This window comes from Pinus tabuliformis, chromosome Q (genome assembly GCF_031772625.1).
Source record: "Pinus tabuliformis cultivar Carrire ecotype Pingquan chromosome Q, CPIR1, whole genome shotgun sequence".
Classification (NCBI taxonomy): domain Eukaryota; kingdom Viridiplantae; phylum Streptophyta; class Pinopsida; order Pinales; family Pinaceae; genus Pinus; species Pinus tabuliformis.
The window spans coordinates 1,054,326,354-1,054,348,764 of NC_142296.1; the positions used below are offsets into that span (position 1 = coordinate 1,054,326,354).

At 36.7% G+C, this 22,411-nt stretch overlaps 1 protein-coding gene across 1 annotated transcript; it reads left to right on the top strand.

Annotated features, from left to right (window-relative positions):
• The first annotated feature begins 18,083 nt into the window (after window positions 1–18,083).
• Window positions 18,084–21,199, top strand: LOC149223121 (ABC transporter B family member 1-like). The gene is made up of 5 exons (XM_089387793.1): window positions 18,084–18,258; window positions 18,364–18,587; window positions 18,966–19,336; window positions 20,070–20,580; window positions 20,882–21,199. Exons 1-5 carry the CDS (start codon window positions 18,186–18,188, stop codon window positions 21,197–21,199), a joined length of 1,497 nt encoding a protein of 498 aa, XP_089243919.1. The 5' UTR covers window positions 18,084–18,185.
• Window positions 21,200–22,411: the final 1,212 nt, after the last annotated feature.

Below are 22,411 nucleotides of genomic sequence, written 5' to 3' on the forward strand. Positions count from 1 at the left end.
TCCTACTGATGCAAAGGAGAGCATGCAAACTACTGAAAGAGATGCCATTACTTCTAAGAAGGTAAAATGCATGTGTCTAAGTTATTACTATCTGAAGAAAACATATTTTTGTATTTTTGCTTAAGTTGTTGAAATTATCATGCATGTGCTTCTAACTAGTTTTCCACTGTGCAGGGATGGATCAAGGGATGAAATGCTTTGGGAAAGGTTGGGATGGTACAGAGAGGGTCTAAGGGATCCCTAACATTCTTTCTGAGAGTTTCACAAAGTCTGGATGACATGCAACCGTGTTTATGAACTTCTACAGGAAGTCTGCAGGGGTTTCTGCAGGATGTTCTACAATTCTTCTACAGGATGTTTCGAAATGGGATGGTTGAGGATGGATGGTTGATGGAAGATGCATGGATGGTTATGGAGGTAGGATGGGGGTCTGAAGTGACCCAGGAACTAATGGATGGAGTGGTGAGATGATGTGGAAGGCTGACTTGCATCAACGAAGGTGTAGGCAATGGAAAAGCAAGAAGGTAGGGTTACGTGGCAAAAGAGCAGATGGGAGATGAGGAAACAGACTTGGTGATGGAGGAGCTGATCTGGACGAGGCTCAGATGAACGAGGAGGTGATGAAGGTGATAGGGATGCCCTGCACAATGCTCATTCAAACGAATCAATGAATCCTTGCAAACAAACCAAGTCCTAGCTAACTTAATCCAACTGTCAATGAAATGAATAAACAGCAGCTTTGTTTGGAAAGAGAACCATGTACATCACGTGAGTAAGAACATTCAAAAAGATCTAAATGCATGACAAACTCCTACCAATCGATTCTAACCATAAAAAGCTACTTTAACCATCAAAAACAACCAAAATAACAAAGCAAGATCTAAAGAGCAGATTTCATTTTAAGAACGCAGCAAACACATAAAGATAAACAAGGGAGGTACTGAGCGCTTGAGATGGGCCCAACCCCAAGAGCTACAGCCTCCCAAGAGAGATTTAGAGCTGGTGCAAAGCTGGATTCATCTTTATTAATCAAGAATGAAGAGTTACATCAAAACTGTCCACAAGGAGAACTTGAAAATGAGCTGACAGCAAAACTAATCTATGGCCTAAAAATCGAACTACAAAATGACTACAACAAGACTATGAAATGACTAACTATTGGCTACAAAAATTACTAACCACTAGCTAACCAAAATGAGGCCCTAAGCCTTCTTATTTATACAATTTGAGGACCCAACAGTCCTCCTAAAATTTAGGGACTTGGCTGTCCAAGACTTGTAGTTAACAGCAGTCCTACTTGACTTGCTTGGCTGCCCTTATGCTCATTGATTTGGTGGCCTTTGAACTCCGAGCTGATGGTGGAGAATTCGAGGTAAGGGCCCATAAATGAGGGGGACACCTTCCTACAAATCCTCTAGCTTGTTCTCCCACGAATTTGGCTGCCAAGTGCTCATTAAGACCTTCAATTTTGTCTCCAAGTTGACCAAAAAGGCTACACAAAGCACCCATTAGACTTGTTGGCATAATGACTAACCAAATTCACTCTATTAACATAAAAATAATCAAAAACATGCAATAAACAAATGAGAATGGTGGATTAAGTCAAACTAGGAGGTTGAATGAGCCCAAATATTTGTCCATTTTTGGGGCTCATCATCACCCCCCTACTGAAAGTGTTGCTCATCCTCTGAGCAACCAAATCTCTCCCCTCGTCTTTGATGGCCCTGGTGGCTTCCTTGGCTAGCATCTCGGCCGATTTCTCCTTTGGCTTCCCTCTTTTCAAACTTTCCTGTAGAAACTGTTCGCTGGTTTCCTGTAGAAACAGTCCTCTGTTTTCCTGTAGAAACAGTCCTTTGTCTTCCTGTAGAACAGTCTGCTAACTGTTCTCTGTCTTCCTGTAGAAGCAGTCTTTGAGTCCATCACCTTGATTTGCTTCTCTCTAGGTGAAGGTTTTTAGTTTCCTCATTCATAGATGATGGACCCCTTTGAAGGAGACTCTTCCTTTTGTTTAGCTGTGGTGTCCTCAATTGTAATTGGCTCCTTTGACTGTGGCTAGGGTCTGCCAGCTTTTATCCACATGCTCCTTCTTGCCTTAAAGTACATGGAAGGCTCCCTTTTTTTTTGCTTCCCTTTTTGCCTTGGAGATGTGCTTAGGGCATCTAGCACTGCTACCGCCTCCCTGGCCAAAATCTCAGGCGATTTCTCCCTTTGCTGCTCCGTTTCCAGACTTCCTGTAGAAGGTCCTGTGTCAACTGTTTTGGTCTGCGTGGCTGAGGGTGCCTTCTTCTTGAACTGTGCTGCTAGGCATGGTGAGAATACCCGTGTGACAGTGTCACATTTTTCATCATCATTCATCACTGCTTCATTGAGATCTTGATCTGTCTAGACAGATCTGAATATAGAGCCGAGATGTAACCCTTGTTATTTCTGCACTATATACACAGTCTTCTCTGTCCATCCAGGATACTGCGTTTCAGGTATGCCGAGCTTGTAATTGCTTCAGTGATAGATTTAGAGCTACTTTTCACACTAACCATATAACAGCCACAAAAAGGAAAAAAAGTAGTTTATATGTGCACAGGTGAGCGTTACAGTGGTTTATCATTATCATGTGGAGCATTTGTTAACAGGAACCTTGGAAGAGAATGTGATGCAGCGCTATTTGAAAGAAATTCCGTGTATCCCACAAGCAAACCACCATTCTTGACCCACAGGCAGACTGGTTTTAATTGTCCCCACTTCAACCAAGCTAGTTCACCACTCTTTAAAATCTCATGCATGGAAATGGTATTTTTGAGCCTACCTTTCTTCAAGCTTCACTGTGTCCTGCTTGGCTGTGGGTGATTTTCTTTTCAGCTGGGTTGTGGCAGCCTTCATCTTCTCCCCCTTTCTGCTCTTCTTCCTCACTGTTAGAAGGACTGATATCTTTGGCCAAAACACTTCATTTTTGTCCAACAGTCCAGTTCACCACATGACATAATCTCAATACGTTCATCCACCAATGGTCCTGGACATCCTTGCAAGTTAGTTATCACGACATCCTTCCCAGCAGCATATTTTCCTGTGTCTTCATTGCTATTCTCATCCAATGAGGATGTTGATGGTCCTTGCATTTCTGGCAAAAAAACATCCTGCTGAGTAGCCTCTGTTACACATCTCCCTGCATGATCTTCATTTATTTCTCCCAATATTGGAATTGAAATAGGCTGTTTTGACTGTCCAGAATCAACATGTTTTTCTTGAAAAGATGCAATAACAGTTGTGTTGTGTCCAGCATCATTGTCTGACAACACCATGTCCCTTGGATTTTCATTCATCCCACCTTGTCGTGTATCCTCCATCTCTGTCAGACTGCTCCGGAAGGCTATGCTGTATTTCCTGTAGAAGACTTCACCCGTTTCCTGTAGAACGTGATTCGGCCTTTGAGTGAGCCCGATGCACTAGAGAAATTCGAAAATAGGTAGGAAACTCAGCGGAGGTCGATAGATTAAGCCGATTGTGGAAGCAGAGGATGTATACTTTGAGTGAGCATGATGCAAGTGCAAGTTGACTAACAGCTGAGCGCTCAGATTTCTGCGTGATTTTTGGAGTGAGGTGGCACATACGTGTGCTGGCTTATGCGATTGTTTTGCAATCATGAACTGCAGTGGTCATTATTTGTTCTCTGCTTGAAATCTCATCGATTCAGTTGCACTGGAGTTAGACTGCCCATACTGTCTGTTTTTTGACTTTCACGTGCATGGCTGACCCATGCATGCTGCGTGACTTGCTAGAGAACTGGACATCAAGTGAACCTTCCTAAATTCGTGGCTTAATTCCATCACTCCATTCGTTCTTGCAGTTCTTGAATTAGATTCATGCAATAGAGGAATAGGTTTTGTCACGTACCTGAAGCCAAACGGCTGCTTGTGAAGCTTCTTGCTGCTGCATGCTCTGATCCTTTGATTGCATGAGGCTTGGCTAATGATTTTTTATTGCTTTTCCTTATGCAGGTGTCCTCTGGCCGGATCTGAGCTGCATGCAATCGTTTCCACGTTCAACTCTGCCCGTTCAAGCTGCTGCTACTGCATGGTCACAAAACCAGAACTTCTTTTTGCCATTTCTCCCAAACGGTAGATCGGATTGATCTGAAACTCGGTGAGCATGTTCCTACCATCATTATGCATCTCCCATAGCAAATTCGTGATCAATGGATACACGGATTTTGAGAAAAATGGAAAATGGCTGAAGATTTCAGAGGTCGATTTCTCGGAAATCGTGCATTGGAATCGGCTGAAACTTCTTGGGTAGGTTACTATCACCCATGTTCATCTCCCCATGAAACAGGTTTTGAAACGGATGCACGGTTATGGAGAAAATGCAAAAATAGCTGATGGTGATGGAGGCTGATTTCTTGGAAACCGTGCACCGGAATTGCATGAAACTGCTCAGCCATGTTGTCATCAACCTTGTACAATTCCCCATAAAACGGTTTGTCAAATGGATGCATGGTTTTCAAGTTATGGCAAAAACAAATTCTGCTCTATGTGTTTTTGCTTCAAGGCACTTTGCATTTTGGTTGCATGGTATGACAAAATGAATTTTGGCTGTGATGCAGGTATGGAGATGATGGAGGAGGAGTTGGAAGATTGCATGAGGGCTTCTGAACCCTTGAGGAAGCTACCATGCTTGCCAAACCACTTTTTGGAATGCATGCCTAGTTTCCCACAATTTCTACAGGAAGTTCTTGTAGAAGCACAATGAGAAGCACAAGGAGGTGAAAAAAATGATGGATAAAGGCACGGGATGGACACACAAGTGCTTGTAGGCCTGATCAACAGATTCCCACCATCAGATTCACTTTTGAAATTGGATTTGGCTCGTCCAAAGGTTCTACAGGATGTTTCCTGTAGAAATACAGAGCTTCCTGTAGAAGGCACAAGAAAAAGTCCTTTGACCTTGATTTGAGTGCTCCTCCTGTCATGAAACGTCCTTCTTTAACCTGCAATGTCATTGTTGCAACATGAAATTATTCAATGGAGATTAGCTTTATTTTTCTTTTTCTTTTTCTCTTTTTTTTTTTTTGAAAAACAACTAGGGTGCCTCATGGAGGTTTTCACCCTAATTGCCTGCCCTCGGCGCCTCCAAGGGAGGTTTTCACCCAAAGATCTTATTCTCTTTTCCTTTTTTTCCAACCCATTGACCGCCTCATGGAGGTTTTCAATCAATGAGCCAAACTAAGGCGCCTCCGAGGAGGTTTTCACCTTAGATTTTTATTTTTTCTTCTTATTTTCATTTCTTTTTCTTTTTCTTCTTTCTCTTTTTTTCTTTTTTCTTTCTCTTTTTTTTTTCTCTACCCTACCCTACTTGAAGAACAAAATCATTTTCAAGTATAAGAATACTTCCAATGGAGCCATGTGCACATCAATATTAGAGACAAGATGATGTGAAGGCTCGAAATACATGCTTTGACAACGATCCAGATTTCAGAGACAAAATTATCTGACTTTGAATGGATCAAACATAGCTAAGGAAGAGAGTACTGCTGCAACTTAGTGACTGTTTGGAACCATGTCTCAATATAGCTTTGATATCCTTGGTCCCTTTGCTGATCTGGATCATTCTTCATGTCACCTTCTATCATGACCTTCACATCTTCCTCTTTTTGCTGATCTTTCTCTTGAGTACATGGAGGATTCAATGGTAACCATGAAGGAACTCTCTCGATCTCTGATTCTGATCTCTTCTCTTCATCAAGTGCAACCCATGGTTCTTTGATCTCCTCTTTGGAATCTTCTTTTTCCTTTGGTCCTTCAAGGTTGTCAATATAATCTATGTTTTGTAACACTCTTCCTGAGCTTTGGTGAACATCATTGAGCTCAAAAGGAGTCGTTTGCATATGTTGTGCCTCAGATTTGCAATGGGGTTGAGATGCTCCATGGTATGGTTTTGGAAATGATGGTACGGGTAGTTGAATGGAGGTTTGAAATTGAGATGGAGATGGATGGCATTGTGGTTGGGTAGGCATTTGGGGTTGCCTTGGTGGAGGAGGAGGCGATGGTTGTGGATGAGCAGGTGGTGGAGGAAAATGAGCGGGATGAGAATTGTAATGGGGTCTCCACTCCTGATAAGGTGCATTCCACTGAGGCTGTGGCTAAGCATAAGAGTGAAATGAATGAGCAACTGGTTGGGCATAATATGGATCTGTGAAGGAACAAGGAGGAGGTGTGAACCAGGAAGGATGAGCAGGGGGACCCCAAGAAGGCATGAAAGTGGCTTGATAAGGGTCATAATAGGTCTCGGGTGTCCCTTGTAGTTCCTGCTAATAAGATCTAGGTTCATGCGGCCAACTTTGGTTCATATAATAGAGTGATTCAGTGGCTCCCTTGGCTCTTTGATATGCAGCTTTGATTCTGGGCAAGGAAGGGCACTGATCTGTAGGATGGTATTCTTCACAGATGAAACACACTTCTAGGGAGTGCATTGGACATTCGTTCCTAGGATGCTTTCTAGTGCACCTAGGACAAAAGATGACCAAAGCCCTCTTGGCTTCTTCTTGCTTCTTTTGGATCCGCAAGGTATCCAGTTGCATGGCAAGAAACTGCCTCATATCACTCTTGAAATCTTTGATCTGATTTTCAAATTCATCTTTGGACAAGATGTTGCTCCCAACATCTCTGCTTGTAGCCATTTGCTCCAGAGGAATGTTTTCTTCTTCTTCTCCCCTAGAGGTTCTTCAGATATGTCTTGATGTCCACCCAGGGGTTCTTTAATCACAGCCATCGAAGAAGAGAGACCGTTGGCTGTGTGAAGCAGTGGGGGTGTTGTGCAATCATTTTTCTAACTTATCTCTACTCCTACAAGGCATGAAATGAAATCTTTTTGGTTGATTTTTTTGCTTTTTTCTACTTCTACTTGCAAAACTGAAATAGATTGAACTGCAACTAACTATCTTGCTAAAATGAAAATGTGGAATTGAAATGAAAGAAGGAAAGGACTAATCTATTTTGCTCAAATGAAATTGCAGGAATGAAATGCTAGCCTACACTTGCGGAATTGAAATGCTAATCTACGCTTGCATAAATGAAATTGCGGAATTGAAATGCTAATCTATGAAAGCGAGAAATGCTAATCTATGAAAGCAGGAAATGCTAATCTATGAAAGCAGGAAATGCTAATCTACTTTTGCATAAACGAAATTGCATAATGGAAATGAAATAAACTACTTAGAAGAAGTTTGTAGTGAAAAATAGAAGAAAAGCGACAATCACCAATACTCTGACGCTTCCCCGGCAACGGCGCCAAAAAGATGGTGGGCCCCAGTATTGTAGAAATAATGCTACAACTCCTGGGAACTCCCTTCTTTAATTTTATCAACCCGGTAGTTCGTAACAAACTTGGAAGCGACGGTGCTGTATGCACAAGTACTAGCTCTTGCCGCAGCTGTCACTTGGTTAGCTGGCACAAGTCCGCTAGGGCCTCAAGCCAACTTCTATGAGCTCTTAGAAGAAGCTTTTTAACTGATGGACGAAAGATAACTCAAAGGAAGCTAATCTACTTGCGGAAAGAAACTGAAAGCCAAAAAGAAACGCAAACCCTAGCAAACCCTAATTCTACCAGCTAGTCCTACTGATGCAAAGGAGAGCATGCAAACTACTGAAAGAGATGCCATTACTTCTAAGAAGGTAAAATGCATGTGTCTAAGTTATTACTATCTGAAGAAAACATATTTTTGTATTTTTGCTTAAGTTGTTGAAATTATCATGCATGTGCTTCTAACTAGTTTTCCACTGTGCAGGGATGGATCAAGGGATGAAATGCTTTGGGAAAGGTTGGGATGGTACAGAGAGGGTCTAAGGGATCCCTAACATTCTTTCTGAGAGTTTCACAAAGTCTGGATGACATGCAACCGTGTTTATGAACTTCTACAGGAAGTCTGCAGGGGTTTCTACAGGATGTTCTGCAATTCTTCTACAGGATGTTTCGAAATGGGATGGTTGAGGATGGATGGTTGATGGAAGATGCATGGATGGTTATGGAGGTAGGATGGGGGTCTGAAGTGACCCAGGAACTGATGGATGGAGTGGTGAGATGATGTGGAAGGCTGACTTGCATCAACGAAGGTGTAGGCAATGGAAAAGCAAGAAGGTAGGGTTACGTGGCAAAAGAGCAGATGGGAGATGAGGAAACAGACTTGGTGATGGAGGAGCTGATCTGGACGAGGCTCAGATGAACGAGGAGGTGATGAAGGTGATAGGGATGCCCTGCACAATGCTCATTCAAACGAATCAATGAATCCTTGCAAACAAACCAAGTCCTAGCTAACTTAATCCAACTATCAATGAAATGAATAAACAGCAGCTTTGTTTGGAAAGAGAACCATGTACATCACGTGAGTAAGAACATTCAAAAAGATCTAAATGCATGACAAACTCCTACCAATCGATTCTAACCATAAAAAGCTACTTTAACCATCAAAAACAATCAAAATAACAAAGCAAGATCTAAAGAGCAGATTTCATTTTAAGAACGCAGCAAACACATAAAGATAAACAAGGGAGGTACTGAGCGCTTGAGATGGGCCCAACCCCAAGAGCTACAGCCTCCCAAGAGAGATTTAGAGCTGGTGCAAAGCTGGATTCATCTTTATTAATCAAGAATGAAGAGTTACATCAAAACTGTCCACAAGGAGAACTTGAAAATGAGCTGACAGCAAAACTAATCTATGGCCTAAAAATCGAACTACAAAATGACTACAACAAGACTATGAAATGACTAACTATTGGCTACAAAAATTACTAACCACTAGCTAACCAAAATGAGGCCCTAAGCCTTCTTATTTATGCAATTTGAGGACCCAACAGTCCTCCTAAAATTTAGGGACTTGGCTGCCCAAGACTTGTAGTTAACAGCAGTCCTACTTGACTTGCTTGGCTTCCCTTGTGCTCATTGATTTGGTGGCCTTTGAACTCCGAGCTGATGATGGAGAATTCGAGGTAAGGGCCCATAAATGAGGGGGACACCTTCCTACAAATCCTCTAGCTTGTTCTCCCACGAATTTGGCTGCCAAGTGCTCATTAAGACCTTCAATTTTGTCTCCAAGTTGACCAAAAAGGCTACACAAAGCACCCATTAGACTTGTTGGCATAATGACTAACCAAATTCACTCTATTAACATAAAAATAATCAAAAACATGCAATAAACAAATGAGAATGGTGGATTAAGTCAAACTAGGAGGTTGAATGAGCCCAAATATTTGTCCATTTTTGGGGCTCATCAAACTTTATGATAAAACTATTAATTCATAATAACTGTGGGTAAGTTATGAATAATTTGATATTTTATCCTAATTAATTATATAAATATAGTAAAAATTCTTGTGGGATAAAATTTATTATATTTAGTATAATTAATTACAATTAAAGTCTAAATATTTTTTATGTGATCCTAATCAATCGTAATATATAATATTATTTAATTAGAGATGTTGTGGCTATTCTCTAATCAATTAGAAATTATATGGATCACTAGACATTATTTCTTTTATGCAAATTAATTAGCTTGATATGAAAATAATGATAATTTGCATAAATAAAACTATAATATTCATGCATAACATTCAACGATGGGTCTCGTATACTCATCCAAAATAGCATGTATTAATTAGAGTAGAAATAATCAATTCATGCAAATTAAATACGAGCATAGTTAATAAATTTTGCACAACAATTATCCAAATTGCATATAATTAAACCAAATAAATATTATAAGCATAAAAATTGAACAAAAATTAGACATATTTCCAAATAAATGCCTTAATTCAAAAAATTCTCAAAATATGACATTTAGTCAAACAGAGCATGTCTATAAACACCAAGGCAGAGATAAAAATAGCTCTGATACCAAATTTTAGCATAATAACGATTCTATAATGCGGAATAAACACTTTAAAAAGAATCGAAAACTTTAATGCCCAATAAATCATACCTCCGGCCATTGATGCTAATCACACTCCAATACCAGACTTACTGATGTGTTTACGACAGCGTTGGCTCGATCAAAACCAGTAGACTTGTTGATGTGTTTTCATAATGAGCTCCTTTGTTGATCAACAACAGCTTGATATTCCAATTCTATTCGTGACAAAATTGATAGTTCAGCGGCACAATATTTCCGAAGATGAGGATAAAACTTTACGCATTCGTAAATCACATGCAGAAAGATCTCTTGGAAGAATTCGATGCACATCCGCCCACAAAATAGATTAACACAAGCATATTTCTGAAACAAGCTGAAAAGCTCAGTGCAAAGAAAGCTTCAAGTCGTGCTTGACCAGGTTAGAACCCGTCATATATCACATGGATTCCTTATGCTCAAAACGTTCCCATTCGCTCCAATCAACCTTCGTAGCACTTCCAAGCTATACTCACTCTAAATTGATGGTGTAAGGCTGAAGGGGTTGAGTCAGTGAGCTTGGGGACCAAACAGAAGTATTTATAGCCAAGCTTCCATCAAGCTTCTGTTGGCTATGTGTCAAGTGTTCCACAGATCATGGTAGAGGACTGCAGAGGGAGTAATGGACCACTCTAGAAGCTCCCAACAAGAAATTAATTAACTAAAGATAGTTTATGTAATTGAAGGAAATAACTGCAATTGGTTTCCGTAATTTAAGGAAATGACTGCAGTTGATTTCCATATTATCGGTGGCTGTTGGCCATTGGGAGAGGAAGCTTAACATTTAGTTGTTAAATTAATACTGAAACATAGAAGACTTGTTATGAACATATAGGAACTGATTTATCAATGTTATTTAAAAAAAAAAAAACCAAAAAAGAGAAAAATTGAACTGTGAGCTCAAAATGTTTGTCTATTGTTGTGGGAAAAATTCTTATTCTATTTCAGGGTGATTATAATGCCTTAATTTAACAATTACGTTTTTTTTCTTTGAAAGTTATGGAAATTTCGACCATCTTTTAAAAAATTCGGTAGAAATTTTTTACTCAACAGAGACCCTTTCATATCCATCCATTGAATGGGTAATGGTATGCGATCTCATGGATGGATACTGAAGTGTCTTTGCAGAGTAAATGGGCAGCCATAAATTTATATCTGCTATGATAACGGACTTCCTTATGGTTGGGAATCTGCTCTGTTTTGCTTGTATTATTCTGGGAACTGAATATCCCGCACCGAATTTTGAATGGGCTTATAATCCTCCAACTTTTTTGATTTTTTTCACCAATTCGGCGAATTTGGTAACGTCCTAAAGTCTTTCCCTAAGAAATGCATATTTAGAAAATCAGTTTTCAAAACTTATTCATGTAATGCATATTTAGGGAAAAAAGTCGGTTATCAAAGCTTTATAGGAACATATTTAGAAAACCCTCCCCGATAGGAACATATCTAGAAAACCCGTACATTATTGAATTTGCCCATTATCAATAGGCCAGAGTGAAATTGAAAAGAGGAATTTTTCCAAATTCACAATTCCTTTCCATTTGCTTTCCCTTTGGGTTCGGTTCCTTTCCTTTTGGATCTGCTAAAACCTACAACTTCTAGATTTTCATATCATTCTCTGCAACAATATTTCTCACCTTCATCCCATCTCATGGGACTTCTCAACTAAGTTGAAACTGGGTGAAGCAAGTAACCACCTAAAATAATCCTAATTAACGATTCTTTAAAATCATCCTCATACGACTTGAAAGAAGGAAATTGACCAAATTGAAACTAGGTGAGGCAAATAAACAACAAAGATAACCCAAAAATTCAAAATGCTTTTACCAAAAAAATAAATGAGCTGAAAATATATATATATACACACACATATATATACACTGAAAAGATATATATGTTTACCTTCATGTGTTTGATGTTGTAATGTGTACTTTTCAGTCCATTTTACTATGATTGATAATCATGATAAAATGGACTTGAAAAGTACACATTAAAGCATCAAACAGGGGAAGGCAAACATAATATGTGTGTGTAAGGTACCAATCATCGTAAAATGCACTGAAAAGTATACATTAAAGCATCAAACAAGGGAAGGCAAACATTATCTATACATTGGACTAAAATTACAAAGCATGTCCATGTCTCGAGTGGAGTTATGTGTTGGGTGTGTGCAAATATTAATCATAATCTGTACATTGGACTAAAAGTTACAGAGCATGTCCATGTCTCGAGTGGAGTTATGTGTTGTGTGTGTGCAAATATTAATCATAATCTGTACATTGGACTAAAAGTTACAAAGCATGTCCATGTCTCAAGTGGAGTTATGTGTTGTGTGTGTGCAAATATTAATCATAATCTGTACATTGGACTAAAAATTACAGAGCATGTCCATGTCTTGAGTGGAGTTATGTGTTGGGTGTATGCACGTATTAATCATAATCTGCACATTGGACTAAAAATTACAGTGCATGTCCATGTCTCGAGTGGAGTTATGTGTTGGGTGTGTGCAAATATTAATCATAATCTGTACATTGGACTAAAAATTACAGAGCATGTCCATCTCTTGAGTGGAGTTGTGCTGGTGTGTGCAAATATTAATCATAATTTGTACATTGGACTAAAAGTTACAGAGCATGTCCATGTCTCGAGTGGAGTTATGTGTTGTGTGTGTGCAAATATTAATCATAAACTATACATTGGACTAAAAATTACAGTGCATGTCCATGTCTCAAGTGGAGTTATGTGTTGGGTGTGTGCAAATATTAATCATAATCTATACATTGGACTAAAAACTACATAGCATGTCCATGTCTCGAGTGGAGTTGTGTTGGGGTGAAAATATTAATCATAATCTGTACATTGGGCTAAAAATTACAGAGAATGTCCATGTCTCAAGTGGAGTTATGTTGGGTGTGTGCAAATATTAATGTGTAAGGTGTGTTCAAATATTAATGTGTACATCCAAGTGCTAGTTACTCATTGAGTACACGAGATTCTATTTTGCAAGAAGCAACATCTATTATTCTGTATGAGGCAAAACATTAAACATTAGATTTTAGTGCAAATAAACAAAACATTAAACATTAAAATTTAGTACATACTTGTAGAACAAACTCTCTTACAAAAAAATAAGCATTACAATTTTATACGTACTTGCAATCAAAGTAGAATTTCCAATTTGACAAAAGATGGCATTACAATTAACTTGCTTGTAGAGCAGATTCCCAAGCAGAAGGAAGTCCACCCTGAAGAAAAGCCACGGAATTTTTCACATTGCAAGGTATTTTTCTGTTAAAATTTGATGGGCATAAGGTAATACTCCATAAGTTGCCACTAATGAAATCTGTAATAATCTGCCTTATGATGTAAACCAGATTATAGCTTATGAGATATAGTAGAAGTGATATAATAGGCCATCAAGAGAATAGGATTTGTGAATGGGAGTACCAGCATATGTGTTATGTCGTGATGTTATCAGAAACGAGAAACTGGAAATGAAACGAGAAATGACAACGGTACCAGAAACGGAGTTGGGAAGTTTCATAGAAACTAAAAAAATACAAATGAGAAAATAAAAATACAAATTTAGTTTTAATTTTCAATTAGTTTAAACTAAATTTATAGTCTAAATTTTATTTAAAAAAATAAATAATTTGAGTATTATATTGATGCCCAGCAAATTGATTATTAAATATATACATTTTTATGCCTTTTAATCAATTTAATGTATACATTTTTTTGCATTTTTTACTTTTGGCTAATTATTGATTCTGCGAGGAAAATCCAAATAATTATATATAACTTAAGACCAAGATACATCATTCTGAGAAAAACAATAAATAAAATCTACAATTGAATATTAACTTCTTAAACCATATATGAAATTATTTTTAAGCTATGAATTTTAATATACATATTAAATAAAAGAAAACCAACTATAAAAATAAACAATAATACAGAAATGATCAACTATAAAAATAAACAATAATACAGAAATGATCAAATTTCTCTATAAGCCTCTAGACTATTAAATAAATATATGCATGAAAGCTACAATAAAGTGCGAAAATACACTACTGACAACTACCTGTAAAGGAGCGAAGCATGGAAAAGTACCTATTATATGTTCTCTGGATGGAGGTTGCTGGATCGATGGGATCAATTAGTTGAGGAAGGACTTATAGTTGTAGCATGCTCCTGCAGGGATGATGGTCTCGAGAGGTTTTTCCTTTAGCTTAGATCGTTGAACTGTCTTATTTATTATCTATAACTAGAACTGAAACATAGTGGGGCAAGTCATATTGTTGAACTGCCTTATTTATTATATATAGCCAGAATTTCTGAAACACAGTTGAGCAAGTCATAGCTTAAAGTAGTAGTGATAATGAGCTAGAGGTAATTTGGGATGGGTGATCTCTCGAGAAGTTCTGGTTACTGGTTGCAAGCTCTAGAAGTGATGATTGACGTTATGTGATTAATTTTGCTAGTCAATCCCACTTCTTCACCCCTGTGCGCATCACCCAATGCAATGAGTGCTAAGTGGACTATTCACAAATCATGAGAAATTAGTCAGTTACGACTATCTCTCATAAAAATAGTCATAGATGAATGACTTTCTTAACTCAGTTGAATCCCAAAAATTGATATCTAATATAATGCACTGTGGAAAACCTTCCATACTTAAATATTATGCAGTTGTTAACGAAAACAGAGATAAAAAACGACATTTCAATTCCATCTGGTTTCTTGTACGTTTTTTCCCAGGAACGATGGCAACCATCCCATTTTTGGTAACAGATGTTGGGCATCAAATTTGAATAGCCTATTCTGTAGTTTTTGCTATACATCATATTCACTTGCTTTTGCTATACATCTAAGACAAATATTAGTACATATTTCATTAGCAGCGCTTCTAAAGGAATTGCTCCGCAAAATCTCCTTGGAGGAGGAAGTCCATTCTCATAACGGATATAAATTTCTAGTGGATAGGTTATGAGAGCGGAATTCCTTCTCGTTAGGAATCTGGTGTGTTCTGCCTGTGTTAATCTGGGAACTGAATAGCCTGTACCGGATTTCGAATTGGTTTACTAATTCTTCGGCTTTTTCGATTTCTTTCACCAATACAACGAATTTGGTAACATCCTAAAGTCTTTCTCTTAGAAATGCATATTTAGAAAATCGGTTTTCAAAATATTTCATTAAGCCTATTTCAACAATTAGACCTACTTCAAATTCAAACTCATATGGGAATGGGACCCACTTCCATGTAGTGGAGTGATTTCACTCTTAAATCTATCAAGGCATAAATATTCCATTAAGCCCATTTCAACTATTAAACTTACTTCAAATTCAAACTCATGTAGGACAGGGACCCACCTCCATGCAATGATTTGACTGTTAAATCTATCAAGGCATAAAATATTCCATTAAACTCACTTCAACTATTAAACCTACTTCAAATTTAAACTCATAATGTTAACCATTAAACCCACTTCAACCATACCATTAAGCCCACTTCCACCATTAAGCCCACTTCAAACTCATGGTATTAACCATTAAACCCACTTCAAACTGTGTATAGATGCTATATAGCTATTGTGTATATATGCCAACGGTCATCAGATAATAATATTTGGTAAAATGAAACAAGTGGCAACTGATTGCACACGCTTTGCACCCTGACCTACGTTAACAAATGTCAATAACACATAGTGTATTCATTGGTATAATGGCGGCCACCAAACATGATAAAAAATTTAGTGAATTGAAAATTAGATTTATTTTAAAAATATAAATATATTTAATTATAAAATAAATTAAATTAAAATTTTTATATGAATATTTAGACAGAGTTATTAGTTTAAATTATTATACCTTCAACCAAATTATTTGATGTTTATTTATTTAGTGTTTATTAAAAATCATGATTTTTAAAAATTTGAGTTTAAGTTGTATAATTTGTAAAATTTAAGTGTAAAAAGGTTTTAAGAATTGAAGTTATTTATGTATTTCAAAATAAATTTTCAATATTAAAAAACAACATTTTTTTTTGAAAGTGTATTTCATATATAAATTAGACTACAACATAAATTATGGTTTACATACTTAAAGTCTATTTCGTTTATAAACTTAGAGTACAACATAAAGTATGGTTTACATACTTATTAAATATAATAATAGTTTTCTTTATTTTGAAATAAAGTTTTTAGAATTTTGATTTAATTATTAATAATTAATAAATGGATAGAATAATCATAGATGTTGGGAAATTATTTTTATAAAATATATAAAAAAAAAATATCTTCAGTAGTTAGGATAAAATGTTGAGAAAAATATATTTTTTATTGTATTTTCGAGTAGTTTCATTCAAAAGACACTGGTTGGACCAAATTAAATTATGAAACCATCGAGGACCCATTTTGCATACTTCATGTTAACACATTTTTTCATGTATTTTCAGGCGTGGATCTAGTAAAAGGTATGGATAGTAGGTGCTCATTCGATGTGGAATTTAATTCTGCATGTGTCTATTCCAAAATTTGAGTTAACCGAGATAATTCAAAAATACAATTAAAAAAATAGTTTGTTTTCTTTTTCTTTAAAAATTAAATTTACCAATCAATTTAATTAAAGGTATAATATAAAATTAAATGATTATGAAATGATTTATGGTTTTTTGGACATGTGGTATTCATAATGTGTGGTATAGACCATAGTACTGTAAAAAGCCTATTTACAAATTAAGAATATTGACAAAATGAAGTGAATTTTCATAGTTACTAATCTTGTTACATGTTTTTTTAAAATGTATATATGTTGGATTCATATATTATCGCTTCCCTTATAAAGATTTGAAAAATTAATTGTTATGCAACGACCTGATTACCTTCACTCAAATACCGAATGAGTTAAATTCATATATAAAATTAAATGATTGTGAAATGATTTATGGTTTTTTGGACATGTGGTATTGACCATAGTATTGTAAAAAGCCTATTTACAAATTAAAGATTTGAAAAATTAGTTGTTGTGCAACGACCTGATTACCTTCACTTAAATATCGAATGAGTTAAATTCATATGTAAAATTAAATGATTGTGAAATGATTTATGGTTTTTTGGACATGTGGTATTGACCATTGTAAAAATCCTATTTACAAATTAAGAATATTGACAAAATAAAGTGAATTTTCATAATTACAAATCTTGTTACATGTTTTTTTTAAATGTAGATATGTTTGATTCATATATTAATTCTTAATGTATATATGTTTGATTCATATATTAATTCTTTTTATAGTGCAAGGGGAGATTTCAGTTTAGTTTAACTGGTCAAGTTCCTGTACCTAAAGCACCTTGTTAATAAAAAGTCACATAGTCATGGTCAATTTTCCTCAATGCCCTAGAAGTTAGGCTTTGCTAATTTATCTAAATATCTTTTAAAAGAAAATTAAAATTATAATATAATTAACTCTTATAATTTTTTAAAATTTTTACTATAAAATGCATCATGTTTTAATTCCTATTAATATTTACTAGATACTTAATTTATATAGTTACATTATTTTAAAAATGTAATATTTATTTTATAAATTAATATAATTTTAAAATAGATAAAATAAATATATGGCATAAATTTCAAAGATGTATTTGTCTTTAAAACAAATTTTAGTTCACATATAAGTCCACTTTTTGACCATTAAAATTAGATTTCTTACCTTTAAAAATAAAATAAAATAAATGTTACCGAATTTGCCAGCTTGGCTAGAGTGGCATAGTTACCATACTTACTAAGCATAGTTACCATACATGTAATTAGAAAAAGAAAAAGCAAACAAACATCATCTAAACACAATTTAAGCCGGACACAATTTCCTGGTCTAAATCCAAATCCAGTTTCCTTTTTTTATTCAAAACTAAATCTAGTTTCGTTATCAACACTAAATTTACATGCCAAAAGGTCCAATGGTATTTTTAGAGACAAATGAAGTATTTACGCCGTAAGGTGTTCCCTCTGGAATGAACTCCCCTCCATGCAACCATGTCTCGATGTGGGTCGTTAAATGGATTGTTAGACGATTAAATAATCTCCAGCCATTAGATCATCAGTGAAGAACGTTCTGATCAGTGAAGAGTCGCTCGCCCTGAGGTCTGAAGCGACACAGGTGAGTTTTGCATATCCCTCTAGACCAGAGATACCCGTTCTCAGCCGTTTCTCATTGAACATTCCCGCAGGAAAAACTGTAGCTATGGTTGGTCGAAGTGGGTCGGGAAAGAGTACTGTAGTTGCTCTGGTCGAGCGCTTCTATGACCCCATTGAAGGTATCCAATACATGATTTTACATGGAATTTTCATACCCTGAACTCCAGTTTTTAGTTTAATGAATTGCTTCTCAAAAGTATTGTTTTTAATTTCTGTGAATGAAGGTCAAGTGCTACTTGATGGGTTTAACATCAAAACTCTACAGTTGAAATGGCTTAGACAGCAGATAGGGCTTGTGAGTCAGGAACTGGCATTGTTTGCAACAAGCATTAAGGAAAACATGCTATTGGGAAGAGAGGATGCAACCCAGGTGGAAATGGAGGAAGCAGCCAGAGTTGCAAATGCACACTTTTTTATCACAAAGCTCCCCAAAGGATATGACACTCAGGTATGTGCTACTAGCTGTAATAACTGAAAATTCTTTGTTGCAGAGATGATTGATTAGTTGTCAGTTGATTGTTTGTTGCAGAGATGGTTGATTAGTTGTTTGGTGATTATGCTTGTTTCCTTGCTCAGTCTTCCAGTCGCTCTTTATGACTTGTGTGTGTGAATAACAACAGTCTGATATGTTTACCTTGTCATCCTGGAATACCTTCTCCCACTATCAAGTCTCCTTCCCTTCCCTTTCTAACCCAAATCCCCAGGAGTTGAACTATATATCTATGGTTTATAGCACTTTTCTTCCATCTCACTGTTCCTTTTCTATATGTCAGAGTTGATAGTAGCCATGGTTATGATTTGTACTAAGTTGGGTCTGCAACTCCAGGTTGGTGAAAGAGGTGGTCAACTATCAGGCGGACAAAAGCAACGCATTGCAATAGCCAGAGCGATGTTGAAGAACCCGGCCATACTACTTTTGGATGAAGCAACCAGTGCTCTGGACTCTGAATCAGAAAAACTTGTTCAGGAAGCCCTTGACAGGTTCATGATAGGAAGAACAACAGTAGTTGTGGCACATCATCTCTCAACCATTAGGAAGGCTAATCTGGTGGCAGTTGTTCAGCAGGGGAGCATTTTGGAGATGGGGACTCACGATGACCTTATCTCAAAAGGGGATGACGGGGCTTATTCAACATTGATCAGACTCCAAGAAACTGCCCATGAGCTTGGTAACAATGCAAGAAAGAACAGTGCCAGGTAAAGGTTTTATCCCACTATGTTAATTCAATAATGGCACATTGTGGTTAACCTATGCAATAGTTTTCTCACTGAAAGTCTATAGAATTGGAATTGTTTTGTTTCTCCCATAAATCCTCTCGCCTTCTTTATAAAATTGTAATTTTTTTTGCAGTCCCATAAATCCTTGGGGCCTTCTCTGTAAAACTGTAATTATAATGCTTATCCTCAGCTTCTTCTTCATAAAATTATACTTGTTTTGTTCATCCTTAGATTAGCAGTTTGTGAAATTATAATTGTTTTGTTTGTCTATAGATCCTCAGGGTTTTCTTTGGAAAATTATTTAGCAGCTGCCAAGTTTTTCTGGTTTTATTACAGTGAAAGATTTTCCACCAAACTGTTTGGATGCCTTCTCATACAATCCTTCATTTTTTTTCCTCAAATTATAATGGTTTTGTTCGGTCCAGAGATAAATCTTTTTTCTTAAATTGTAGTTGTTTTGCTCCTCCCATTAACCCTTCTAGTGTTTATTGGTACTTTAGATGTTACTCTGTAGAAGTTTATGGACTTTTACATTTTGTCACATTCTGAATGACCCACTCATTCATCACCAAGATAGAAAGGAAACTTGTTCTGTACCTTCCATAAATTCTCAGTATTTATCAGTTTGAATGATCCCGGGAAGAAAGGGGAAATAGAATGAACATAGATTTGTATTCTCGTTTTGATTTTTTGTTTGTTTGCCCATTTCCAGGCCCTCCAGCGCAAGGAATTCTGTGAGCTCGCCCATAATTGGAAGAAATTATTCTTATGGCCGATCTCACTATTCCAGAAGGCTTTCAGACTTCTCAACTTTCGATTTCAGCACATCTGTCGATGTCAACTCAGCACACAAAACAGAGAAAGTATCCTTCATAAAGCAGGCAGGGTCATTCTGGAGACTAGTCAAGATGAATGCACCAGAATGGGCCTATGCCCTACTAGGATCTGTAGGGTCCATGGTGTGCGCTTCCATAAGCGCACTCTTCACTTACATCCTGAGTGTCGTGCTGAGCATCTATTACAACCCTGATCTGTTATACATAAAAAATGAAATCAAGAAATACTGCTTCGTTCTGATAGGGATATCATTCGGTGCCCTCGTTTTCAATACGGTGCAGCATTCCTTCTGGGAAATCGTTGGCAAGAATCTGACCAAGTGGGTCCGACAGACAATGCTCGAAGGTGAACAAAACGGTTTCCGTGAAAAAATTCAGATTGACATGGCATTCTGAATATAGTCACATTCAGATTGACATGGCATTCTGAAATTGAGATAGAAGAGCACAGGATTTTCTTCTTTTATCTTCTTCTGAAGATTCAATATATGCATTGAGTGCTACCTTACCAATGGAGAAAAGTAAAATTTAGATATTACATCAAAATTTAGAAAGTCATACTTCTTAGACTGAAAAATGATTTTCTCAATTAGCCTATGATATTCTGAGGATATTAACATTGTTGTTATTGGACAGTTTGAAGTCCTTGATAAGCAACTGAGATTTTTTGTTCCATTTTGCTGACCAGGCAGTAAAAGTGGTTACAACAATGCTTTCAAAAGGTTATACCCTAGGAAAAGATACTTTAAGCAAAGCCAAAGAGTTAGACGAGAAGTATCAAGTGATGGACACTGCTGCAGCAAAGGTGGCAGATTTTGGCAAATTCTTCGGAGAGATATCAAAAGCAGCTTTGATTACAGCTGGGCATGCAGCTTGCAACGCAGGAACAACACCTGTCAACAGCAGTTATTTTGCAACAGGAGCACTGATGGTTGTTGGGGTTCTTGACAGGGCAACCAAAGTTGCTGCTAATTTTGGTAATAGGAATAATGCAGCAAAGAAGTAGACTTGAAGTATTATGGCACTATCAAGTTAGAACTGTAATGTAGTGGTGTTGGCCTTCAGGTTTATCTGTCTCATAATTAAGTATGCATGTAATGTTGCTTACCCTGCCATAGTCGTTCTTGTATCAAATCAATTTTATGGTCTCTGTATATGTGTTTAAATGTCTGATCTTTTTGCAGCCCTTCACATTGAGATACACTATATATATGTGGGCTTCAACCCCCAAATGCATGCTAGACAGCTGTTGACACCAGCTAACATCAAGAAATTGGAGACGCTTCAGACCACTCAAGCGGTTGGGCACTTTTTGATGTTTGTTTTGGATAAATTTAGGAACTTCAAATGTTTTAAGTTCCCAATAGACGTGGGCAATGACTGGATGGAAGTATGACTTAGATCTAACACAGTCATCTAAAACAAATAAACAATGTCTTCGTTCTAGATTTTTATTCATTCCTTCAAAATATTTGTTAATTCTGTCCTGAATTCCCTTTACACCCCCTTCTTTTTCCTCAGACACTTTTATCTGTCTGCACGTCGACAGCAGCAGCTCTTCAACGGCAAATTTGGGTGATAAAATTTCATGAAGAGGGCAATGCATTAGGAGTATTTTCATTTACTTATTTTTACTCTTTTATATTTTTTATTTATTTTTATATGTGGAGGAACAATGTTCAAATAAATTTAAGAAGAAATCTATTTCCTCAAAATAGCATTAATATTGCACTTAGATCTAGACCTTGCTTACCCTGCCATAGTCGTTCTTGTATCAAATCAATTTTATGTTCTCTGTATATGTGTTTAAATGTCTGATCTTTCAATTTTGTTTTGAGGTCTTTGATAAATGAGTACCATTCATGGGTAAATGACAGTACTTTTTTCCTGTTGTATAGTTCCAAGATCAAGATTGGATCATGTAGATTACCTCAAAGGCCATTTTGGTCAAGGATATTGAGAGTAACCTAGAATAAGATTTTACTTGTGAAAAGAAAGGAAAATAATGAAAAACAAATTTCATTTATTTCAACTGTTTTGTAAGAAAAAGTCTTAAATGTAATCTTACTTTACAAACTGTCTGTAAATAACTATTTGCAGAGAAGGAAGATCCTACCCTTTAAATTCTACTTATTCCTGTAGTTTTGTAGAATAGAAGTAGCTTAAAAAGGCCACCTACCTTACCAATGGAGAAAGAAGTATTCTACCTAAGCGGAGC